This window comes from Cololabis saira, chromosome 13 (genome assembly GCF_033807715.1).
Source record: "Cololabis saira isolate AMF1-May2022 chromosome 13, fColSai1.1, whole genome shotgun sequence".
Taxonomy (NCBI): Eukaryota; Metazoa; Chordata; class Actinopteri; order Beloniformes; family Belonidae; genus Cololabis; species Cololabis saira.
In genome coordinates this window covers 8,904,762-8,925,339 of record NC_084599.1, presented here as the reverse complement: position 1 = coordinate 8,925,339, position 20,578 = coordinate 8,904,762, and the positions used below count along the sequence as shown (strand labels likewise).

Sequence of the window (20,578 nt, the reverse complement as noted above, 5' to 3'; positions counted from 1 at the left end):
TTATATTGTTTTTTTATATTAGGGGTGCGTCCCAATACTCCCCCTCGCCCTCCTTTTCTTCCCTAACCCTAACTTTTGCGCGTTCCCGTGAAGGTAGTGGTGTCCCAATTCCTCTTTTCACCTAGGGGGAGGGGGCATAACGAGGGCTAGGGGCTGAGAATAGCCCCTTCAAATCGAGGGATTTCAGATGCTGACTTGGCGAGCGAGGGGGTATGAAAAAAAGAGGCTCTGCGTCGATTTGACTCGCCGACCGAAAGCAAACAGGCAGACTGGTCTCAGAGAAATAGAGAGAAATAATCCTGTGACTCGTCAGATTTGTTTTGGATGTTTCTGATATAATAGTCTTCAGAAACCACAAAGTAATCCAGCTGTTATCTGGGTAATTTACACACTTTCAGATAAAGTTGCGGAAGATCACGCCAGAATAAAGGGATTTATGGTTCCGCGTTACACCAACGCAGATCCTACGGCGGAGGTTACGCAACCTACGCCGTAGGCTCTGCGTCGATTTAACGCGGACCCAAGCTCCGGACCCGGCAGACAGAAATCTCTAAATTTCGGAGCAAATTTCTTAACAGGCGTAGCTACAACTGTTAGATTTCATCTATTAAACCAACATATTCCTAAATGATTTATTTCAGCCGGCGTGATTCTCAACAGAGCTGCGTCCCGGGAGAGAGTGTCTCTCCCGGGGCTGACGGAGCAGCCTGACCCGGCGGAGACGTCTCTTCTCGGGCTGTGAGCTGAGGCTGCTCCCCGGGGCCGGCGGCTCTTCTCATCTCCGAAAACATCGGGTCAAATTTCTTAACAGGCGTTATTTGGATAAACTGAGCCCCGGTTGGGGATCTTAAGGTTACCTTTATACCTGAAAAAATATTAAAACTTAATAAAGTGCCATATTAACAGCGCTACAGCTGAAATTAAAACAGCTTTTGGCTCTCAGCTTCCTGATCAGGGTAGGGATGAAAACGAGGGGTAGGGGGAGAATTGGGACAGGCACCTGGGCCAAGTGCCCTAGATCTCAAGTGCCCTAAAATCTCCCCCTTCTTTTTTAGGGCTTAGGGAAGAAAAGAAGTGCGAGTGGAGAAAAGAAGGGCGAGTGAAGGAGAATTGGGATTGGGCCTTAAATTCATTATGGTGGTGAATAAAGGCTAATTCATGAAAACGGTTTTTGTTCAAATACTCGTGGAGCCCAACACAGACACTAACCATCGCCACTATCCCTCTCAAGTTACGTTACTCTGCCTAAACCTGTACGAGCAACGTCGACAGCAGCCGCCCAGCTGGGGAGAGGGGTGTAGGTGGGAACACACAAATACATTACAACCCCTGTGGACCACACTGGTCATCTGATCAGCTCCAGGGTCTCTCTGAAGGTCGGGAGGACCAAGGACCTCATCAAAAGACAACATAGACCGTTTCTCTGGTCACATTCCCCTCACAGATAGGTACTGTATGCATTAGTGCCCAAGATACGAGCGCTTTCAGTGATGTCACACCCAGACGTTGTGTTGTGAATGACTTAAAGCCACATGGTAATTCTTCCGAATGCGTATCAGCTGGATAAATCCTGGGCTTTCACCCATTCCCCGGAAGTAGCATCTAAAAAGATGGAAAGCTGCTCTTTGAAGAGCTAGGGACAACTCCTGCCAGTGCAGACTCAAAAATGATAGTTACAAGAACTATTAAAGGTTTCTTGTGGTATGGAAGCACCTGATGATAATCCACATGTGCACTGACACACACACACAACCAAACATGCAAACATACATAGAAATAAGTGTTACTTGGGGTTTAAAGAGGATATCAGTGAAGGCCAGACAGGCTTTGTGCCCGAGCTCCGGGTTTCCTATCAGCGCCTTGAGGAGCGGCTGTCTGATCGGCTCCCTGGAATGAGCCCACAGTCTCTCAGGAGCAGCATTCCTAGAAATCACCTGGCGGTTCACATCCTTTGCCGGCTGCCTGTTGGACCAAAGAAACAGCACAAGTAATGGTGATATTATTCATGCTCCCCTGGTCAATGCAGATGGAGGTGAAGTGGAGTCTGACCTGAAAAACTCAGAAGAGAATTCTTTCAGCGTGGCCGGAGCCACCCTGGTAACTGTCCCCGTTTCCTTCTGGCTCTCCTGGATCAGGTTCTTCCTCTGGACTGGTGACAGGCTGAACAGGGTCTGAAATAAAAGGTTATCATCTATTATTCACAGTGTTGTGCTAGTTACTGAAAAATAGTAACTAGTTACTATTACTAGTTACTTCATTAAAAAGTAACTCAGTTACTTAGACCAAAAAGTAATGCGTTACTATGAAAAGTAACTATTTAGTTACTTTAAATAAAAACATTATTTTAAATGCTCCCATTAATGCCCCTCTAGCCTTCATTTCAGCAGGTTCTGTATGGATTTGCATTGTGCATCGTGTTCTTCACTTAAATAGTCTCCCCGCTTCTTCACTTCCTGTGTCAATAACGTTGGTTGCTTAGCAACAAGCTGAGAACGGCCAATGAGCTTCAGCAGCAGCTCAAGAACCTTTGATGAATCATTCATTACAGTCTCAGATATAACCAATGGTAGCATGTCGGTTTATAAGAATCTTTTTGCCCAGAAGAAAAAAAGAGCGAAAACAACGACCCATAACTATTTTCTTTAAAAAAAAACACACCTGCACCGCGGCTTTAGGAGAAAAAGACGCTACAGCGTCGGGATGCAGCGGCTCAGAAGAGCAGGGAAATACGTGCGAGGCGGTGCTGATCTCTGCAATTTGAAGCCTTCTATAATAATTGTAAAAAGAATTTCACTTATCACGGGTTCTTTTTGGAACGTAACCGCTGCGAAAAACCAGAGATTACTGTAATGACAATATCTCCACGTTGCGAAACTCGCCTTCTCTTGGCTCGCCATGACCGTCATGTTTTTGAAAGCACACACACACACACACACACTACGTTTCCTCTGGTCTCCGTGTGGGGGAAAAAAAGCTTCACTGTAGCCAGAAATAACGGAGTAACGCACCGTTTGGTAACGGTAACTACGTTACTGAATTTAAAAAGTAATGCGTTAGAGTATTAGTGACCGCAAAACTAACGCCGTTACTAAACAACGCCTTAGTCCCAACACTGATTATTCAACATAACTGGGGCACAAGAACGTGTCTGAATGAGACGAGGGACTGACAACTCCGTACCATGACCTCGTTGGTGGGTTTGCTGAGCGTGGGCAGTATTAGGATGGCCTCGCTGGGGACGGCTCCCGTCTTCTTGGTGCTGCTGTTCTGACCCTTGAACCAGCCGTGTTTCTGAGAGAACTCATCGTCTTTGATGAGCACAATCAGCTCTCCTTTTTTGAAGCTGAGGAGTGTGGGGTCATCTGCAAAACATATATTCAATCAATTTTCATTCTGCAAAAAAGAGCCATAAGAATAATCAGTAGAAAACGATATAGAGATCCAACAAATCCATTATTCCTTCAGTTAAAATTGTTGAAATTTCATGAACTAGTAGACTATAGTATTCTGCAAATTATGTTTAAAGCTCATAAAAAAACTTTACCAATCAACATTCAGAAAAGATTTGAAAAAAGAGAAAGCAAGTATAACTTAAAAGGAACAGAGATTTAAAAAAAAAAACAAGATTCAGGACTAAATTGATGGAACGTTGTGTTTCTGTGAAAGGAATCAGTTTATGGAACAATCTGAATAAAGAAAACAAAGAATCCAAATCAAACATTACATTCAAAAGAACAATTAAAGCGTGTATGTTAAGTAAATATAATGAAATATGTTAGTTAAGTTTGATTGACATACCCATAGACGGCGGTAATTTTATTTTATTTTAGTTTTTTATTCACTTAGTTGTTGTTTTTTTAAATTTGTAATTTATGTTATTTGTGAATTTATTTCTTGGAAAAAGGGGCAGATTAGATAAGATTCTACTTCTTTCTGCTCCCTTTTCATTCACAATTTATGAACATTTATATTTGTATTGAATTGTTTGTTTTATTTTTTGAATGAAATAAAGAATAAAATGAAAAATGAAAATGAAATCTGGAGTGGAGTGGAAGAAAACTCAAGAGATGAGCCAACTGCCAGTTGTAGTGGAGTCGGGGCTCTGACCTTGACTGTTGACCTCCGTCAGGGCCACGGCGTACTGAGAGCGCTCCGTCATTCCACTGAGGAACATGGTGACCAGCTCGGCCATGTCCTCGGCTGTGGGTCCACTCAGGGTGAAGTCTCCTTTCAGGGTCAGCAGACTCACCTTCTGGCCAGAGGCTTTACCATCCCTAAGCAACAAACCACACCACAATGAAGACTTTAAACACTTTCCAGTCCCCTTGCTTGTGTCCCTGAGCCCCCTGCACCAGTACGAAGCAGCGCTGACCTTATGGTGTTGACTGCAGTGACTTCAGGGAAGGAGAGCACCAGCAGCCTCTTCTCCCTCTCATCCAGGAATGTGATGCCGCTCCAGTTGATGGCCACTATGAACTGGCTCTTTGGCAGCGCAGGACCTGGAAACATCGATAGTAGCGGGAGTTACAAGGCCAACAAGTTAGGTGGAAGACTTTTTAAAGTTACAAAGAAAGAAATGCAACAGCTGTTTAATCCTGGCCAAAATAAATAAAATATCAATGAGAATAAGAGGAATAAGACCTGAAATTATTCACTAAATTAAATCTTCATGAACCAAAGCAAAGTCCAGTGGGCTTGATTCAGGCCTTTGAGGAATTTTCCCTCCACAAAGATGCAAACAGATGTACCGTATACCATCACCAGCTGGACGAGATTAATGACACTAACTTTCAATGTTTTTTATATGCTCAAACCTTCAGATTTTTTTCAGCCTGATACTGATGAAGAATATAAAATGTATTTTCAATATATGTGGATTCTACGGAAGAGTATTAGGGCCATGCAGGAGAAAAAACATTTGAGAGGGGAAGATTATTTTTTTATTGTGCACTTTGAGAAAAAAGTCGAAATGTCGAAAAAAAAGTCGAAATGTCCGGATTAATGTTGAAATACAATTTCGAGAAAAAAGTCGAAATGTCGAGAATAATGTTGAAATACAGTTTTGAGAAAAAAGTCAAAATTTCACCTTTTTTCTCACAATTTCAACTTTATTCATGAAATTTTGACTTTTTTCCAAACATTTCGACTTTTTTCCAAACATTTCGACTTTTTTCTCGACATTTCGACTTTTTTCTTGAAGTGCATAATGAAAAAAAAATCTTCCTCCTCTCCAGTATTATTTTTATTTTTCTCCTGCCTGGCCCTAATACTCTTTCGTAAGATTCAAACAAGACTTCAGGTATAAGTTTGCTGCTCAAGTTCTTTGAATATAGAAATGCTTCCGACTGCCGTCAAACTGCTTTCGAAGTTCTTGAACATATTTTATGTCATTAATTCACCTTCCTAAGTTGTAAATGTTGTTGCTTTCCGACTTTAAATGAAGGAAGTTAGCACATTATCTCTGCATTTACAACACAACACAGCAGCAGGTTTCTGCAACCAGACACCAACCTGTCAACTTGGTGACGGCAAAGAACCTGGAGAAGAACATGGGCCACTTCTCTCTGGCGTAGTCGACTATCTCGGCCTTCACTCTGTCTGTTTTCTGTTTCGAGCTCACAAACGAACTCTGGGGTGGTTCACAAGAGATACAGATAAAACACGTTTAATGAACTGATAGTGAGATTAGTGGGATTTCTTCTAATGATTTCCATCATCACCTCCGTGCCGTTACTGACCTGAGCGTGAGCGGTGCTGACCATCTGATCCCATTTGGCCTCTGACTTGGCCTCCAGCAGAGAGCTGTTGATGCAGTCCTGCACAGCCTCCCGAGCGTGGGCCGGGCTGCTCTCCGAGCCGTGCTGGATGTACAAATGCTTCGCAGCGATATTGACGACTTCGTCTTCCTGGGAGAGGGAAGTGTGCAGTGAACAGCTGTGAGTCTGGACCTTTCTGGGGGAGTTTCTGCAGATCACCGTGAGCTCACCTTTTCAGTCTGGTACTCCCCAAGCTTCAGGCCATGGATGACCTGTTTGTAGATGAGCTCGGTGCTCATCTTATCGTCTTTGCAGTCGTGCCAGGGGGTGAAAACCTCCTTGCGGAAGAAGAGCCGCCACGGGGCGTGCTGCTCCTGGCCGCCCTTCCTCTTCACCTCCTGCTCACACTGGGAGATGGCGTCCATCACGTGCCCTCGGCCGCTGCCCAGAGCCCACACCTTCAGCAACGGACAAAACAACTGATCAGCCTCTGGCATTTAATCAAGCGTTGCTTTTCTGATTTAAAAGCAGTACTGGAGTTGAGGGGGGATGAGGGGGGATGGCATCCCCCCGTGAAAAAAAAAACGGTCCAAATCATCCCCCCTGTAAAACTGCCATCCCCCCTTTCCATCCCTTATGTCATTTCATCAATGAATGTGGTTTTACTGCTATTTCAACATTTAGAGTCATCACCAGAAAAATAACACCAGAAAAATAACTTATTTTACAATTTTCACTTGTTTCAAGTAAATTTTCACTTGAAATAAATAGGAAAATCTGCCAGTGGGACAAGATTTATCTTCTTATTACAAGCAAAAACATCTTTTTCCACTGGCAGATTTTTCTACTTATTTCAAGTGAAAATCTACTTGAAACAGATGAAAATTGTTGTTTTTTCAAGTGATGAGTCTTGTTTAAAGTGTAATGAGATTTTTTTTTTTACTAAAATGAGACATTTTAACTAGAAATAAGACAAATATTCTTGTTAAGATTTTAAGTTTTTGCAGTGATCCATTTTACTTATCCTGTGAAGGACAGAGTCATATTGATAAGTTCAGAAAAGTGTTTTTTATTGTTGTGTTTTGATGTATTTGATGTAAGCCCAGTGGATATTTAAAGCTTACAGAAGGCTGCATTTAACTGCTGCTATGTCATTCCTGCAGTATTTCTGCAGGTGTTTTGGTCACTGCTATTATTTGTAATATATTATATTATTTACAAATTATCTGTCCCCATATGATAAAATCCACAATCCCCCCTGATTTTTTTTTACAACTCGAGTCCTGTTTAAAAGGGATGTTCAAACTTCAGGAACTTATGTCACTTGAGTGGCCCTGAAGGCAAAAGCTCATCACGAACTGAAAATGAGCCAAAATTTTGACTTTTTTGAAAAATGGGATGGTGATTTTTCTCTAATTTTCCTTTTTCTTCAGGGAAAAATCTGAATCTGACTGTTTTAACAGTTTTTTTTTTAAATGACAAATCAACTCACCATCTATCATAGACAGATATGCGTTCCGCTCTTCTTACCTTCTCATACATAGCCACATATATGGAAAAGCCGAAAGTGTCTTTGAGTTTGATTTGGTTGGCGACGATCTGACAGATCTCTTTGGATGTAGATGCTGAGTCGACGGGGAGGTTAATGAGGCGGCCGTCCATCAGCATCACGGACACGGTCATGGGCTTTTTAGTCTTGGTGGCCTGTCACAGTACAGAGGAAAGACCAACAAAAATCACTCATTCTGCATGTGAAAGTTGCTAAAAATGAACTTCAATTTAAAGAAAAAGACACAACATGGTCATTTTTCTACTCAAATTACCAAAAATGAGGATTTAGTTTAAATTCAGATAATCCAGATTCTGAGATATGCTTCTTTCAGACCTCATCTGCTACCTAAATATAACTCAAGATAAACAGATTTGTGGTGCTTACAGAGGAAAGTTGCTGTTTTATAACTCAACAATGACATATTTGTCCAGAAACAATGCTCTGCAGCCACGATAAATCAATAAGCCTCAGTGTCGTTCCACCAAAAATGTAGTTGCAATGACATCTTTTGAGAGGGATTATAATATACTTGCTGTTCTAAATGACAAACTTGCAGCTTTTATTAAAGAAAATGTAAGCACATAAAAGGAAATTCCACCTCCACCGGTGGCATGAAAAGCCATCACAGTAGAAAAACACACTACCACTGACTAAACTGAGGTGGTTATTGGAAATAAACGTAATACTGGTTTTAATCTACTGATCTCAAGTGTTATCAGTGTTTCTCAAGATAAGTCAAGTGACCTTGAGAAGTGCAACTCTCATTTAGGGCCAATCCCAATACACCCCTTACTTTCTACCACAAGCCCTCCCTCACTACCACTAGCCCTAAAAAAGAAGCCACAGATTTTAGGGCACTTGTAATCTTCCCTAGGCCCAGTCCCAATACTCCCACTACCCCTACTTTTCAGCACCATCCCTAAATTTTGCGTGCTACGTCACTGCGTGGTTTACGTTCGGGTACGTAAGCGACTGCGTAGTTACGTTTGCACATACGTCACATCATATCAGGAAGCCCAGAGCTAAAAGCTGTTTTAATTTCCGCTGTAGCGCTGTTAATATGCCACTTTATTAAGTTTTAATATTTTTTCAGGCGTAAAAGTAATCATTAAGATCCCCAACCTGGGCTTTAGTTTATCCAAATAACGCCTGTTAAGAAATTTGATCCGATGTTTTCGGGGATGATAAGAGCCACCGGCTCGGAGCAGCAGCAGCTCACGTACAGACGTGATCGCCCTGCGCCGTCATCCTGGGGAGAAACCTGCAGCTCTGTGGAGAATTACCGCTGGCTGAAATAAATCATTTAGGAAGATAAATGTTGGTTTAATAGATGAAATCTAACAGTTGCAGCTACGCCTGTTAAGAAATTTGCTCCGGAAATTTCGGGATCAAAACTGCTTGCCGCCTCGGGAGCCGATTTCCGCGTTAAATCGACGCGTAGGGTACGGCGTAGGGTACGGCGTAGGGTACGGCGTAGGGTACGGCGTAGGGTACGGCGTAGGGTACGGCGTAGGGTACGGCGTAGCCGCATAACGTACGCCGTAGGCTCTGCGTTGGTGTAACGCGGAACCATAAATCAGCCTTCATTCTGGCGAGTGGTTATGTACATCCAGTGAGTGAATATTATGAAAGTAAAATATATATTTATCGCTAGAAAATGTATTCAAAGCACATTTTTATGCAGAAACTAACTCAAAATATAGATTTTATTCACTAAAAAATAAAAGAAATGTCCGCCATGTTTTTTTTTTTGATTCAGTCCGCAAATGACGACGAAAAGCATTCTGGGAAATTTTTCTAGCCCTCGGTCAAATAGTGAGCATCTGAAAGCCCTCGCTCTGAAGGGCTAGATTTATACCCACTAACCCTCATTTAGGCAACTCCCCCTAGATGAAAAGAGGAATTGGGACACCACTACCCTCAAGGGAACGCGCAAAATTTAGGGGTAGTGCTGAAAAGTAGGGGTAGTGGGGGGATTGGGACAGGGCCAAAAGCTTGAAACCATAGGCCTCTCTGCTAACCTGTATATCATTTGTATTTATTTATGTATTTAATTTTGCCCCATCACAGTGAGTTGCAGATGAAGTGCTGTTGACATAGTTAAATCCCTCTTTGAGTTGTGGCCAGCACCTGCAGCTCCAGCCAGGCGGGAGGCTCGCTCCTCACTCCATTGGTCACTGTGCGGCGTAGCCGGGTGGCGCAGTAGGAGGCGTAGCCTCCCGGAGCAACACGGATGAAACTCTGGAGGTACTGGAGAGACAAGAAGCAGAAGAAGTGTGTGAAGCATCGCAGCATGCAGCGGTTCATCCATGAGACTGAAGCAACAGGTTTTCCGTACCTTCATGAAGCGCTCACTGGGAGGAAAAACACCCAGACAGAGTGACAGCAGGATCCAACCACGGAAGTAGCTGTTGCGATTGTTGTTCTCCTGCAGCTGCTTGCAGATCTGACAGTAAATCTCATCCCTGCACAGACGACACTGCATTGGAGGAGGCTCAGAAACCAACATGGAGGTGGGATTTTAACACTTGTGCTGTCTTCGGGTCAAGGACGGAGGAAGGGAAGAAGGAAGGAAGGAAGGAAGGAAGGAAGGAAGGAAGGAAGGAAGGAAGGAAGGAAGGAAGGAAGGAAGGAAGGAAGGAAGGAAGGAAGGAAGGAAGGAAGGAAGGAAGGAAGGAAGGAAGGAAGGAAGGAAGGAAGGAAGGGAGAAAACAAGGAAAGAAGGTAGGAGGGGAGAAAAGAAGGAAGGAAGGAAGGAAGGAAGGAAGGAAGGAAGGAAGGAAGGAAGGAAGGAAGGAAGGAAGGAAGGAAGGAAGGAAGGAAGGAAGGAAGGAAGGGAAAAAAGAGGAAGGGAAGAAAGAAGGAGAGAGCAGGAGGAAAGAAGGAAGGAAGTAAGGGAAAAAAGAAGGAAGGAAGGAAGGAAGAAAACAAGGAAAGAAGGAAGGAAGGAAGGAAGGAAGGAAGGAAGGAAGGAAGGAAGGAAGGAAGGAAGGAAGGAAGGAAGGAAGGAAGGAAGGAAGGAAGGAAGGAAGGAAGGAAGGAAGGAAGGAAGGAAGGAAGGAAGGAAGGAAGGAAGGAAGGAAGGAAGGAAGGAAGGAAGGAAGGAAGGAAGGAAGGAAGGAAGGAGAGAGCAGGAGGAAAGAAGGATAGGAGAATGAGGTCATTTTGACCCAGAGACAGCACTATGGTTACAGCAGGATTGTACCGACCTCAGGTCCCGTCTGACGATGGCGTATCCCACGATGATGTGCAGCTTCTCCAGAGACGAGAGCGGCCGGTCCAGGGTGGGCTCTTCACTGGTCATGGTGTCACCGTCCTCCTTCACGGTCTGCAGAGTGGTGGGCTTTGACACTTCAGTCAGATCATCTGACTGGATGGAAACAAAAAAAAAACATTGTGAAATGGTATCACTTAGTCCTTTAACGTTCAGCTGAAATATGGTCAGACCTCCAGCTCACCTCCTCCATGATCATCGAGGGCCTCCTTGCAGTGGACTTTGGGCTTCCAGTTTCTTGAACAGTGGTTGATTTCTTCCTGGACAGAAGGTCGGTGAATGTGGATCCTTTTCTTGTTCGAGGGTTTCCTTCTGGTACGGTGTAGGCCCGCGGGTTTATCTCACTGGGCACAGCAGACGGCTTCCTGGTCTTTGTCAGGAGGTCTGTGAAAACAGAGCCCTTTCTCTTCTGTGGTGGCTCCTCGGCTACTGCGGGAGGCTTATTCTCTTTTTTATTCCTGAGCATCCTCTAAAATAAAGTAAGAAAATAAAAACCTTTAGAAAGAATTAATGTTAATTTACAGGACTGTCTCAGAAAATTAGAATATTGTGATAAAGTTCTTTATTTTCTGTAATGCAATTAAAAAAACAAAAATGTCATACATTCTGGATTCATTACAAATCAACTGAAATATTGCAAGCCTTTTATTATTTTAATATTGCTGATCATGGCTTACAGTTTAAGATTAAGATTCCCTGAATATTCTAATTATTTGAGATAGGATATTTGAGTTTTCTTAAGCTGTAAGCCATGATCAGCAATATTAAAATAATAAATGGCTTGCAATATTTCAGTTGATTTGTAATGAATCCAGAATGTATGACATTTTTGTTTTTGTAATTGCATTACAGAAAATCACAATATTCTAATTTTCTGAGACAGTCCTGTAATTAAACAGTCTACATTTTGAGGACAGATACCTGATCAAGTCCGACCATGTGGCTCAGACGTCTGTCTTTCCTGGAGATTAAGTCCTGTGGCATGAATCTCTCCTGCTGGGTAGTCTTCTGGGCTCGGGCCTGTCTCTTGGGCTCGGGCAGGTCTCCCATGAATCTCAGGATGATCCACCACACCGTGAGAGAAGCCTGGTGAAAACACAACACGGAGGTTACTGCTAACCGTGGAGCTGGTGAAGCGATGACGGTGGGAATCAGAAACTAAAGAGGTCCGGGAGAAGCACCAAAACATCTCCTTCATCTTCGTGGTAGAGAAGTGGCACTCGAAGCTTCTGACGGATGTGGGTGGGGGTGGCAGCGCCCTGGAAGTACATGGAGGCAAACTTGGAGAAGGTGTACTCATCCAGGTCATCGTAGTCCTCTTTGGGAAGATCTTCCTCAATGGGAATCTCATCAATGTCTATCTCCTCAATTATCGTCCGTTTCCCCTCGATGTTCTGCAAAGAGAAGAAATATGTTTAAACTAATGTGTTTTTATCTGACAATGCTACCAGACTAGAACTATTCCCGAACCTCAAATCCCACTGGCGCCTGCCCCTCCTGCCCTCCGACAATACTGGGCAGGAAGCCAAAGACGTCGTCCACCAGCTCCTGATCGGTCCGGGATTCAACCTGCGCTCTGGCCTCCGTCTCTCTCTTCTGCCTCAACACTTCCTCCAAATGTTTCTGTTTTTCCAAAATGGTCCGCCGTTCTTCCTCCCTCTCTTTGGCAGACAGGTACATCTGAGAGACCACGAGACAAGGGATCAGTGGAAAGAAAAACACACCTCGTCCTGATTAACAGCACAATTCCAAGTTACATATTGTATCACACTCGACGTGGAGAATTACACATTTTAAATACCATATTTTCCGCCATAAAAAGGCGCACCTAAAAGCCTTCAATTTTTTCAAAAGCTGACCATGCGCCTTATAATCCGGTGAGCCTTATATATGGATCAATATTGAGCAAAGGCTCTGTGTGTATTGTTGAAATGTCTTGCGACATTTGACCGTTTATTGTTAGACAGTTTTTCTCCACAAATGAGGCATACTGGTAGGCCACTCTCATCAGAGCTAAATGCAAATGAATCTGCCCAGGTATCATTGAATGTTCCATTTTCTTCAGATATTTTTCTTTTCTTACATTTCTCCATACTTGGCCTTGCTGGGGTTGAAAGTCGCGATGAATGGATGGCGTTTTGGCGGGAATACCGGCTTTTGCAAGTATGACGTTTATTTTGAGCAACGAAAAACAATAAAATATATTTATTCTAATATGTCAAGATCACAATAATCTTCCAATTTAGAACTAAAATATTAAAGAACTAACACAAATAAAATACACAATTCAATTATTCAATTAAATACTTAGTTTTTTTTTTGGTTTTTTTTGTAATTTATTTTCCGAAGCCACTCGGAGCCGCAGTATAAGGATGAAAGAGCCGCGGGTTGTCGACCCTTGGTCTAATGGATGCATAACGTAACCCCAGCCTCTACTGTAGCGCCTTATAATGCGGAAAATACGGTAGTTTTCTGCTGTTGGCTGCAAAGTGGCCGTATGAGAGGAGTTTAACATGTTTGTCTTGCTCAAAAACACCCTGACTGGGGTTGCATGACGTCAACAATCACTGCAACGTCCAGTTTGGGGTTTGCTGCATGGAGAAGAACATAACGAGAATAAAACGTAGATCAGCAGCGACTGAATAACCGACAACAGTAAAGTCAGTATATAAATAACTGGAATAATCAGCTAAAAGTAGTTCAATCTATTATTATAAGACTTAAGTAAGAAGTGGCATCTAGAAAAAACAGCTTATCTCGGGCTCTTACATCTTTCTTCCTCTTTTTGAGGGCTTTTCTTGCCAGCATGCCCCTGGTCTGTGCCTGCAGCAGGATCACTGCATCTCTCTTGCGTCTCCAGTCCTTCCTGGCCAGGAAGCCTCTGACTTGAGTCTGCAGCACGAGAGCAGCCTCCCGTCTCTTCTTGTATTGTAGATGGAGCTGACGAGAGCGAGCAATCGCCTGCAGCCTCTCAAAGCCCAGCTGCACCTATTGGATCAAACAGCATGCAAAGGTTTGATGCGAGCCAGGCCCATGGTCCATTTAAGGGACAGACATATTTTTTAACCAGGACACGGCTCTGGGACCACATCACCTTGTGTGCATTTTTCTGAAATCAATGTTACAACGTACACCTCCAAACTAAATCATATGATGAAGTTGAAACAAGGGAAACACTGGATACTTGTGCCCAGTACTCGAGTTGTAAAAAAAATCAGGTGGGATGGTGGATTTTATCATATGGGAAGAGATAATTTGTGCTGATTACAAATAATATAATATATTACAAATAATAGCAGTGACCAAAACACCTGCAGAAATACTGCAGGAATGACATAGCAGCAGTTAAATGCAGCCTTCTGTAAGCTTTAAATATCCACTGGGCTTACATCAAATACATCAAAACACAACAATAAAAAACAGTTTTCTGAACTTATCAATATGACTCTGTCCTTCACAGGATAAGTAACATGGATCACTGCAAAAACTCACAATCTTAACAAGAATATTTGTCTTATTTCTAGTTAAAATGTCTCATTTTAGTAAAAAAAATCTCATTACACTTAAAACAAGACTCATCACTGGAAAAAACAACAATTTTCACCTGCTTCAAGTAGATTTTCACTTAAAATAAGTAGAAAAATCTGCCAGTGGAACAAGATTTTTTTGCTTGTAATAAGAAGATAAATCTTGTCCCGATGGTAGATTTTCCTACTTATTTCAAGTGAAAATTTACTTGAAACAAGTGAAAATTGTCAAATAAGTTATTTTTCTGGTGATGACTCTAAATGTTGAAATAGCAGTAAAACCACATTCATTGATGAAATGACATAAGGGATGGAAAGGGGGGATGGCAGTTTTACAGAGGGGGATGATTTAGACCGTTTTTATTTCAGTGTGGGTCTGTGACATCACTGTACTCTTTCACAGCATCTTTCCCAACTTCATTGGCCACAGACAAAGAGATAGGATCGTTTAATGTTTGTCTGATTTGGAAGACACTACAGACAATCAAATACATCCTTCTAAGCCAAAGAGGCATATATTTGCATATATTGATTGTTTACATCCGTGATTCCCAACCCCCGGTCCCCGGACCGGTACCGGTCCGTAGAGCCATTACTACCGGGCCGTGGAATGGCTTGTGTTCCGATCATAATTAGGGCTGCAACGATTCGTCGACAAAAAAGCGATAATCAAAATTGTCACCAGACGTTTTTTTTCCCAATGGAGTGAGGCATCTCACTTCACTTCACCTCATACAATCTCTGCCCAGAGCCGCGCTGCAGGACGTCTCAGCGGAGCCTTTTTTTTTTTTTTTTTTTTGCGCCCTCCCAGCGCAGCTGCGGGTAACAAAACTTCAAATGTTCGGGAGCATTTTAGCCTGGATACGGCGAATAAAAGAACACTTGCAAGTAGGGTTGCCACCCTTACAGTAAAATACGGAATTGTCCTTTATTTGAGAAGAAAATGTTGCGATTTGTCCCGTATTTTCATTAACGCCCCATACACACGTCTGTCACACACACATATCAACACTAAATTGATCAATAATAACACAAATAAAACACAGGAAACATTAAGGCCAGCAAAATCTTTGTGGCGGACCCGCCAGCAGGTCCGCCACGTCTGTGCCCAGATCTTTCTATGTGCCAGACAGCGCTGCGGGGAGGAATCGGGCTTCACTTCCAGGTAGGGGTTGGGAATTGGAATTAAAAGTTCCGTATTGAACCAATACGGACATATATTATGCCAGGCCCGGTTCTACGAGGGTGCATAAGCAAGCATTGCACCCTCAGTTTGTGTTTGCGTGCTCAGTTGAAAAGACGAAAAGAAAAAGAAAAGAAAAAAATCGTTAAGCCTGATTTATGGTTCCGCGTTAAATCGACGGCGATGGGTACGCGTGCGACGCGCACCGTACGTTCGCGTCTCCGCGTATCCTACCCCGTAAACTCTGCGTCGGTGCAACGCGGAACCATAAATCAGCCAGTGTCCGTCACTGCGTGCAGCAGTTACCTGCAGCAGCAAGACGCTGCTCTGATTATGGCTCACAGTTTATGAAAGCCCCAAATAAAAAAATAATTAGAGAATATTTTATGAAATCAATAAACAATTCCATCATCAAAATTATAACATAGGTTCAAAATATCATGCTTTGCATGTAATAAGACTAGGTAATATATTAGTTTCACCTTTTAAGTTGAATTATTGAAATAAATTAACTTTTACACCAAATTCTAGTTGAATTATTGAAATAGATTAACTTTTACACTATATTCTAGTTGAATTATTGAAATAAGTTAACTTTTACACCATATTCTAGTTGAATTATTGAAATAAGTTAACTTTTACACCATATTCTAGTTGAATTATTGAAACAAGTTAACTTTTACACCATATTCTAGTTGAATTATTGAAATAAGTTAACTTTTACACCATATTCTAGTTAAATTATTGAAATAAGTTAACTTTTACACCATATTCTTCACCTGAAGCATTTTTTTGTCATATAATTTCAGCCAAAACTTGTTTAAATCTAAATGTGTTTCTTTGAGTGGCAGCCCTGTCATGGCTTGGCGGACAATAAGTTCTGGTACCCGACTGGACTGAACAGCGCCATGCACAGGTGCTGTATGCAGGTTAGGTACAGTCAGCTGCAGAGATGAGCGCACCTCAGCAAACCTCCATGAGCCGTTTCTTTACTGGTTGTTCGAGTAAAAGAAATGGTGATGAACAAGTGGAAAATCCTACCAAAAAGAAAAGCAAAAGCTTTAATCGCAAGTACGACATTATGTATATAAAATATGGATTTGTTGCAATTGGCGATTTGGAGGCGCCAAACCCACTATGTATTTTATGTGGAGAAACGCTCGGCAACGAAGCAATGAAGCCATCCAAGCTTCAAAGACACTTAAATACAAAACATCCTTCTCTCAAAGACAAACCAGTGGATTTTTTCGAAAGGAAAAAACGTGAGTTAGATTTGCAGAAGCAAGTTTTAAAGGCCACAACATCAGCTAACGTCGCTGCAACGAGGGCTTCATATCTCGTTGCTCACCGGATTGCAAAAGCTAAAAAGCCCTTTACAATTGGAGAGGAGCTAATACTGCCCGCTGCAAAAGACATCTGCCTCGAACTTTTGGGGGAAAAAGCAGCTGGCAAAGTTTCGCAGCGGTCTGGCAATTGAAATAGGCTGTTATTTTCGTAAAATGAGTCGCCACCTGTTGGTGGATAAATATATGCACCTGAAACCATTGTAAAGTTAGTAAAACAATGATAGCCTGCATTTTAAAATGCATTGTTTTTTTCTAAAATGTTTATTAAAATTGACATAAATTGTCAACCGGTCCCTGAGCTTTTTGTTTATACTTCTGCTGGTCCTCGGCACAAAAAAGGTTGGGAACCCCTGGTTTACATCACATGTCCATGTTCAATAACCAACTGAATTATTAAATTTAAAAAAGAAGAAGATCCCTCACCACTCGGTAGAGTTTCCTGCCTTTGTATCCTCTCCAGGTTTTTTGAATAACAAGCGCGCTTGTCTTTTTCTTCAGAAATTCTTTCCTTCAGAAGAAAACACACAGCCATTAAACTGAGAACAACCTAAAAACACAGAAGCTCATTCTGCAGACTTGAGTCCTGTACCTGTATTTAAAACCCCTCATGACCTTCTGGATCAAAAGGGCTTTGGTGTTCAGCTCCGTCATTCGGTGCAGCTCCAGCATTGTGTCATGGTAGTCCTGAGGGATATCAGAAGCAGTCAGCATTTTATTATTTTGCTAAATATCACGGCATTCAGGGTATCCACAGATTAATGAGGGTTCAAATAACTTGTTGTGCCTATTGTCAAGGCTGCACACCTTGAGGAATATCTTTGTCTTGCCCGTCTTCCAGTCGCCTTCTCCAGCAAGCACACTTTCACAAATGCTCTCACAGCATTTCTCTTTGCTTTCCTGTTAAAAACAAAGTAATCATCAGCCATAGAGGCAAAAGGGAGTCAAGAAAAGGTGGAAATAATGATTTTCTCATGCTCAACGCACTGTTTTTGGATCGCAGAGTGAAGACTTCAGGAGAACGCGGTAGCGGCCCAGAAACTCGCTGAAAGTGTAACGCACAGGATACCCGGCTTTCCGGATCTTGATGGTCTCCATCATGCCGGAGTATCGGAGCTGCCGCAAGCACAGCTCTCTGTCAAACAGCTGAAGCAGAGAACCCACATATGTGATTTCAGGTGTGATACGCTCGTGTTTTTGTTTTACTCTGCTTAAGTGAACGGAGCTCGTCTCCTCACCACGGGCTTCTTAAAGTCATTAGGCTTGATGCAGCGAATGAAATAAGGCTGACAGGCTGTCAGGGTTTTCATCAGGGAGTCCAGAGACTGACGGAACTGGCCGCTCAAAGTCGCCACAAGCTTCTTGCCCTCAGACGCTTGCTGCCAGACAAAAAAAAATAAAAAATTGTGTAAGTTACAGTGTGCAGAAATAGAGGTGCAAGTCTTCTCAGGCCACACTTAGTTTAGTTTATTATTTTGCACAGTTTTAAAAATATACAGGAAATATCAAATATAAATACTATAGGTGCAGGAAGAGGCAAAAAACCCAAAGGGCTTATTTGAAGCCTCCACCGAAGATATTCAAATTTAATGTGTTATAAAGAACACAAGATTAACATACAAAAACAAAAAGTATAACTACACAAAAGTGATGGAAAACTAATAATGCAATATATAAATAATAAAGAATAAAGACAAAAAAAATAAGTGTGTGTAAGTGTGCATGGGATATTGGTTTTACAACTTATATATTACTTATATTGACACGGTACATGTCACTATGAGTGAAATACAAAAGAAAAACAAAAAAAAACATGGATACATGTACAACCTTACTTTGGGAAAACAGTTACAAAACAGCAGTCAAGTGATCCTTCAATCGTCTTTTGTAACATGTCAAAGAGAAAGAGCTCTTTGCCAAGTGGGAAAAATCATTCCACAATTTAGTCCCTAAATCTCACTGACCCGGACGGTGTTCTTGGATGCGGTGATGATCATCTTGGGGTTGCCGGTCCTCTTGATGCTGTTGGAGCTGGCGGCCAGCTCGCTGTGAAACATCTTCTTGAGGAGTTTGTTGGCCGACGTCTCCACCAGCTGAAACAGGTCCGGGCTGAGGGCGTCGCGGTTCTTCTCCAGGAAGCCTAGAACCAGACAGACATCTTGAGAACACTGCAGACAGTTCTGCAAAGCCGTGATCTGCTCTTGTTAAAGTCTGACAGGACCTATGGAGTCATAGTAGACCACTCCCGCAAAGTGCCGGACTCCAAACTTGGTGTCGTGGTAGTTCTTCGGGGGGATGTAGATGTCCCCTTTGCCATGAATCGTATTGATCTTTTGGAGCATGGTGGCATCTGTTCCCTGAAAATGAATCAAACAACGCAATTAAAAACGTCTTTTTCTGCGTTGCAGCACAACTTGATGAGGTACGGAGAGAACAGAGACCTTGGGAAAGCTGCTCTCCTCGTCGATGAGCGCCAGCACGTTCAGAGGTTTGCATGCCAGGACGTCCAGAGTGTGGTGGTTGTCTTGATAGTCGATGTGTTTCCAAACAATGTTCTCACGAGTGTACTCCTCCTGCTCCAGCTTGAAGACATGCTTGACGAAGAACTGCTGCAGCTGCTCATTGGCAAAGTTGATGCACAGCTGCTCAAAGCTGCAGAGGAAGGTGGGACCATGTGAGTAGGCCTGTGTTTAAAAAATCGATTTTCCGATTCTAAATCGATTCTCATATTAATTCCTAAAAAATCGATTCTTATGTCTAAAGATCGATTTTTTTTTTTTTCATCATTTTTGCCAGGTGAACTTTAATCCCAGTAGTCGGACACACAGTTTGTCACGACACTTCTGAAAAATGACAGGTGCTTCATGGCAATATGTGTGCGTGGTGACAGAATAAATTAGATAAGCTAGAATGATTTGTTTACTGCATGAACTGTTGCAATTTCTTTCTTTTTTGCACTTTAAATGGATATTGAAAGGCCTGTTTGAGTTATTTATTTCTTAGTTATTTCACAATAATTATTGTGAAATTATTATGTCACTAGTTATTTTACAGTCATATAATTCAGGCAACAGCTCAAAAAACATTTTAAATAACACTAAGCCAAATCAATATCGAATCGGATCGAATCATGATAATCGATTCTGAATATTAAGAATCGGAATCAAATCTATTCTTGACATTTGAATCGATGCCCAGCCCTACATGTGAGCCTAGAAACAGCAGTCGAGTGGCTCTAAAGTCATCAAAAGTGGGATTGTCTACCTGTTTTTGGTGAAGTTCTCAAAGCCAAAGATGTCCAGGAGGCCTATCGCCTGTGGGAACTCCATCACCTCTTCCTGCGGCTTGTGAACGGCACCGTTGACTTTATCCACCACCCAAATGAAAAGTCTCCCGTACAGCGCCTGGACAGATATTAAAGAGAACAGTGATGTCGGGCAGTCAAACAGTAGTGATCTGGGAAGTTTAACACTGCAAGAGAAGGCAGCAAAAGGCAGCACGGAAGTGAAAAGACATGACATGAGAGGTCTTCATCTTATTTTCCCTTCTGTTCCTCATTTTGTCAACTTTCCACTTTCCGCTCATATTTTGCATGTCATTGGTGCCATGTATTACTTTGACGAAGGCGTCCTTGCCGTCCACGGCCTGGACTGAGTTCAGCGGCTTGGACACGGACTCCTTGGTGGTCATGACGGTGCGCTGAGTCAGGCTCTTCTGCAGAGCTTTGGGATCCACCTGAAAGCACAGAGGTCACGCGGTCAGGTCATGTGATCTCATCAAGTCATGTCTTTGTTGAAAACACAGATGACACCTGCCTCCAGAAGCTTGCTGGCCATGTTGAAATGTGCAGACGGGAGGAGCTCGCAGCCTTCCAGGTTATTCTCTGTGGTGTCTGAAATAATGCAGACGATGACAGCGAGTTGCTATGGAGATGCACTTATTT

General features: G+C 42.5%; 1 protein-coding gene across 1 annotated transcript in view; it reads right to left on the bottom strand.

Annotated features, from left to right (window-relative positions):
• The window catches only part of LOC133458067 (unconventional myosin-VIIb), a 39,250-nt gene that overhangs the window by 10,427 nt on the left and 8,245 nt on the right, over positions 1 to 20,578 (bottom strand). Inside the window, exons 10-37 of the mRNA XM_061737585.1 lie at positions 20,451 to 20,527; positions 20,251 to 20,370; positions 19,900 to 20,039; positions 19,077 to 19,287; positions 18,857 to 18,992; positions 18,600 to 18,775; positions 17,874 to 18,014; positions 17,623 to 17,781; positions 17,443 to 17,535; positions 17,228 to 17,322; positions 17,062 to 17,146; positions 13,352 to 13,570; positions 12,053 to 12,262; positions 11,764 to 11,976; positions 11,504 to 11,668; positions 10,767 to 11,051; positions 10,518 to 10,678; positions 9,647 to 9,773; positions 9,439 to 9,558; positions 7,287 to 7,460; positions 5,987 to 6,214; positions 5,739 to 5,906; positions 5,512 to 5,629; positions 4,373 to 4,499; positions 4,108 to 4,274; positions 3,181 to 3,362; positions 2,050 to 2,171; positions 1,808 to 1,962 (exon numbers count right to left, since the gene is read on the bottom strand). Of these exons, the coding sequence (XP_061593569.1) occupies positions 1,808 to 1,962; positions 2,050 to 2,171; positions 3,181 to 3,362; positions 4,108 to 4,274; positions 4,373 to 4,499; positions 5,512 to 5,629; positions 5,739 to 5,906; positions 5,987 to 6,214; positions 7,287 to 7,460; positions 9,439 to 9,558; positions 9,647 to 9,773; positions 10,518 to 10,678; positions 10,767 to 11,051; positions 11,504 to 11,668; positions 11,764 to 11,976; positions 12,053 to 12,262; positions 13,352 to 13,570; positions 17,062 to 17,146; positions 17,228 to 17,322; positions 17,443 to 17,535; positions 17,623 to 17,781; positions 17,874 to 18,014; positions 18,600 to 18,775; positions 18,857 to 18,992; positions 19,077 to 19,287; positions 19,900 to 20,039; positions 20,251 to 20,370; positions 20,451 to 20,527 (4,374 nt within the window). The remainder of the gene's footprint in view (positions 1 to 1,807; positions 1,963 to 2,049; positions 2,172 to 3,180; positions 3,363 to 4,107; positions 4,275 to 4,372; positions 4,500 to 5,511; positions 5,630 to 5,738; positions 5,907 to 5,986; positions 6,215 to 7,286; positions 7,461 to 9,438; positions 9,559 to 9,646; positions 9,774 to 10,517; positions 10,679 to 10,766; positions 11,052 to 11,503; positions 11,669 to 11,763; positions 11,977 to 12,052; positions 12,263 to 13,351; positions 13,571 to 17,061; positions 17,147 to 17,227; positions 17,323 to 17,442; positions 17,536 to 17,622; positions 17,782 to 17,873; positions 18,015 to 18,599; positions 18,776 to 18,856; positions 18,993 to 19,076; positions 19,288 to 19,899; positions 20,040 to 20,250; positions 20,371 to 20,450; positions 20,528 to 20,578) is intronic.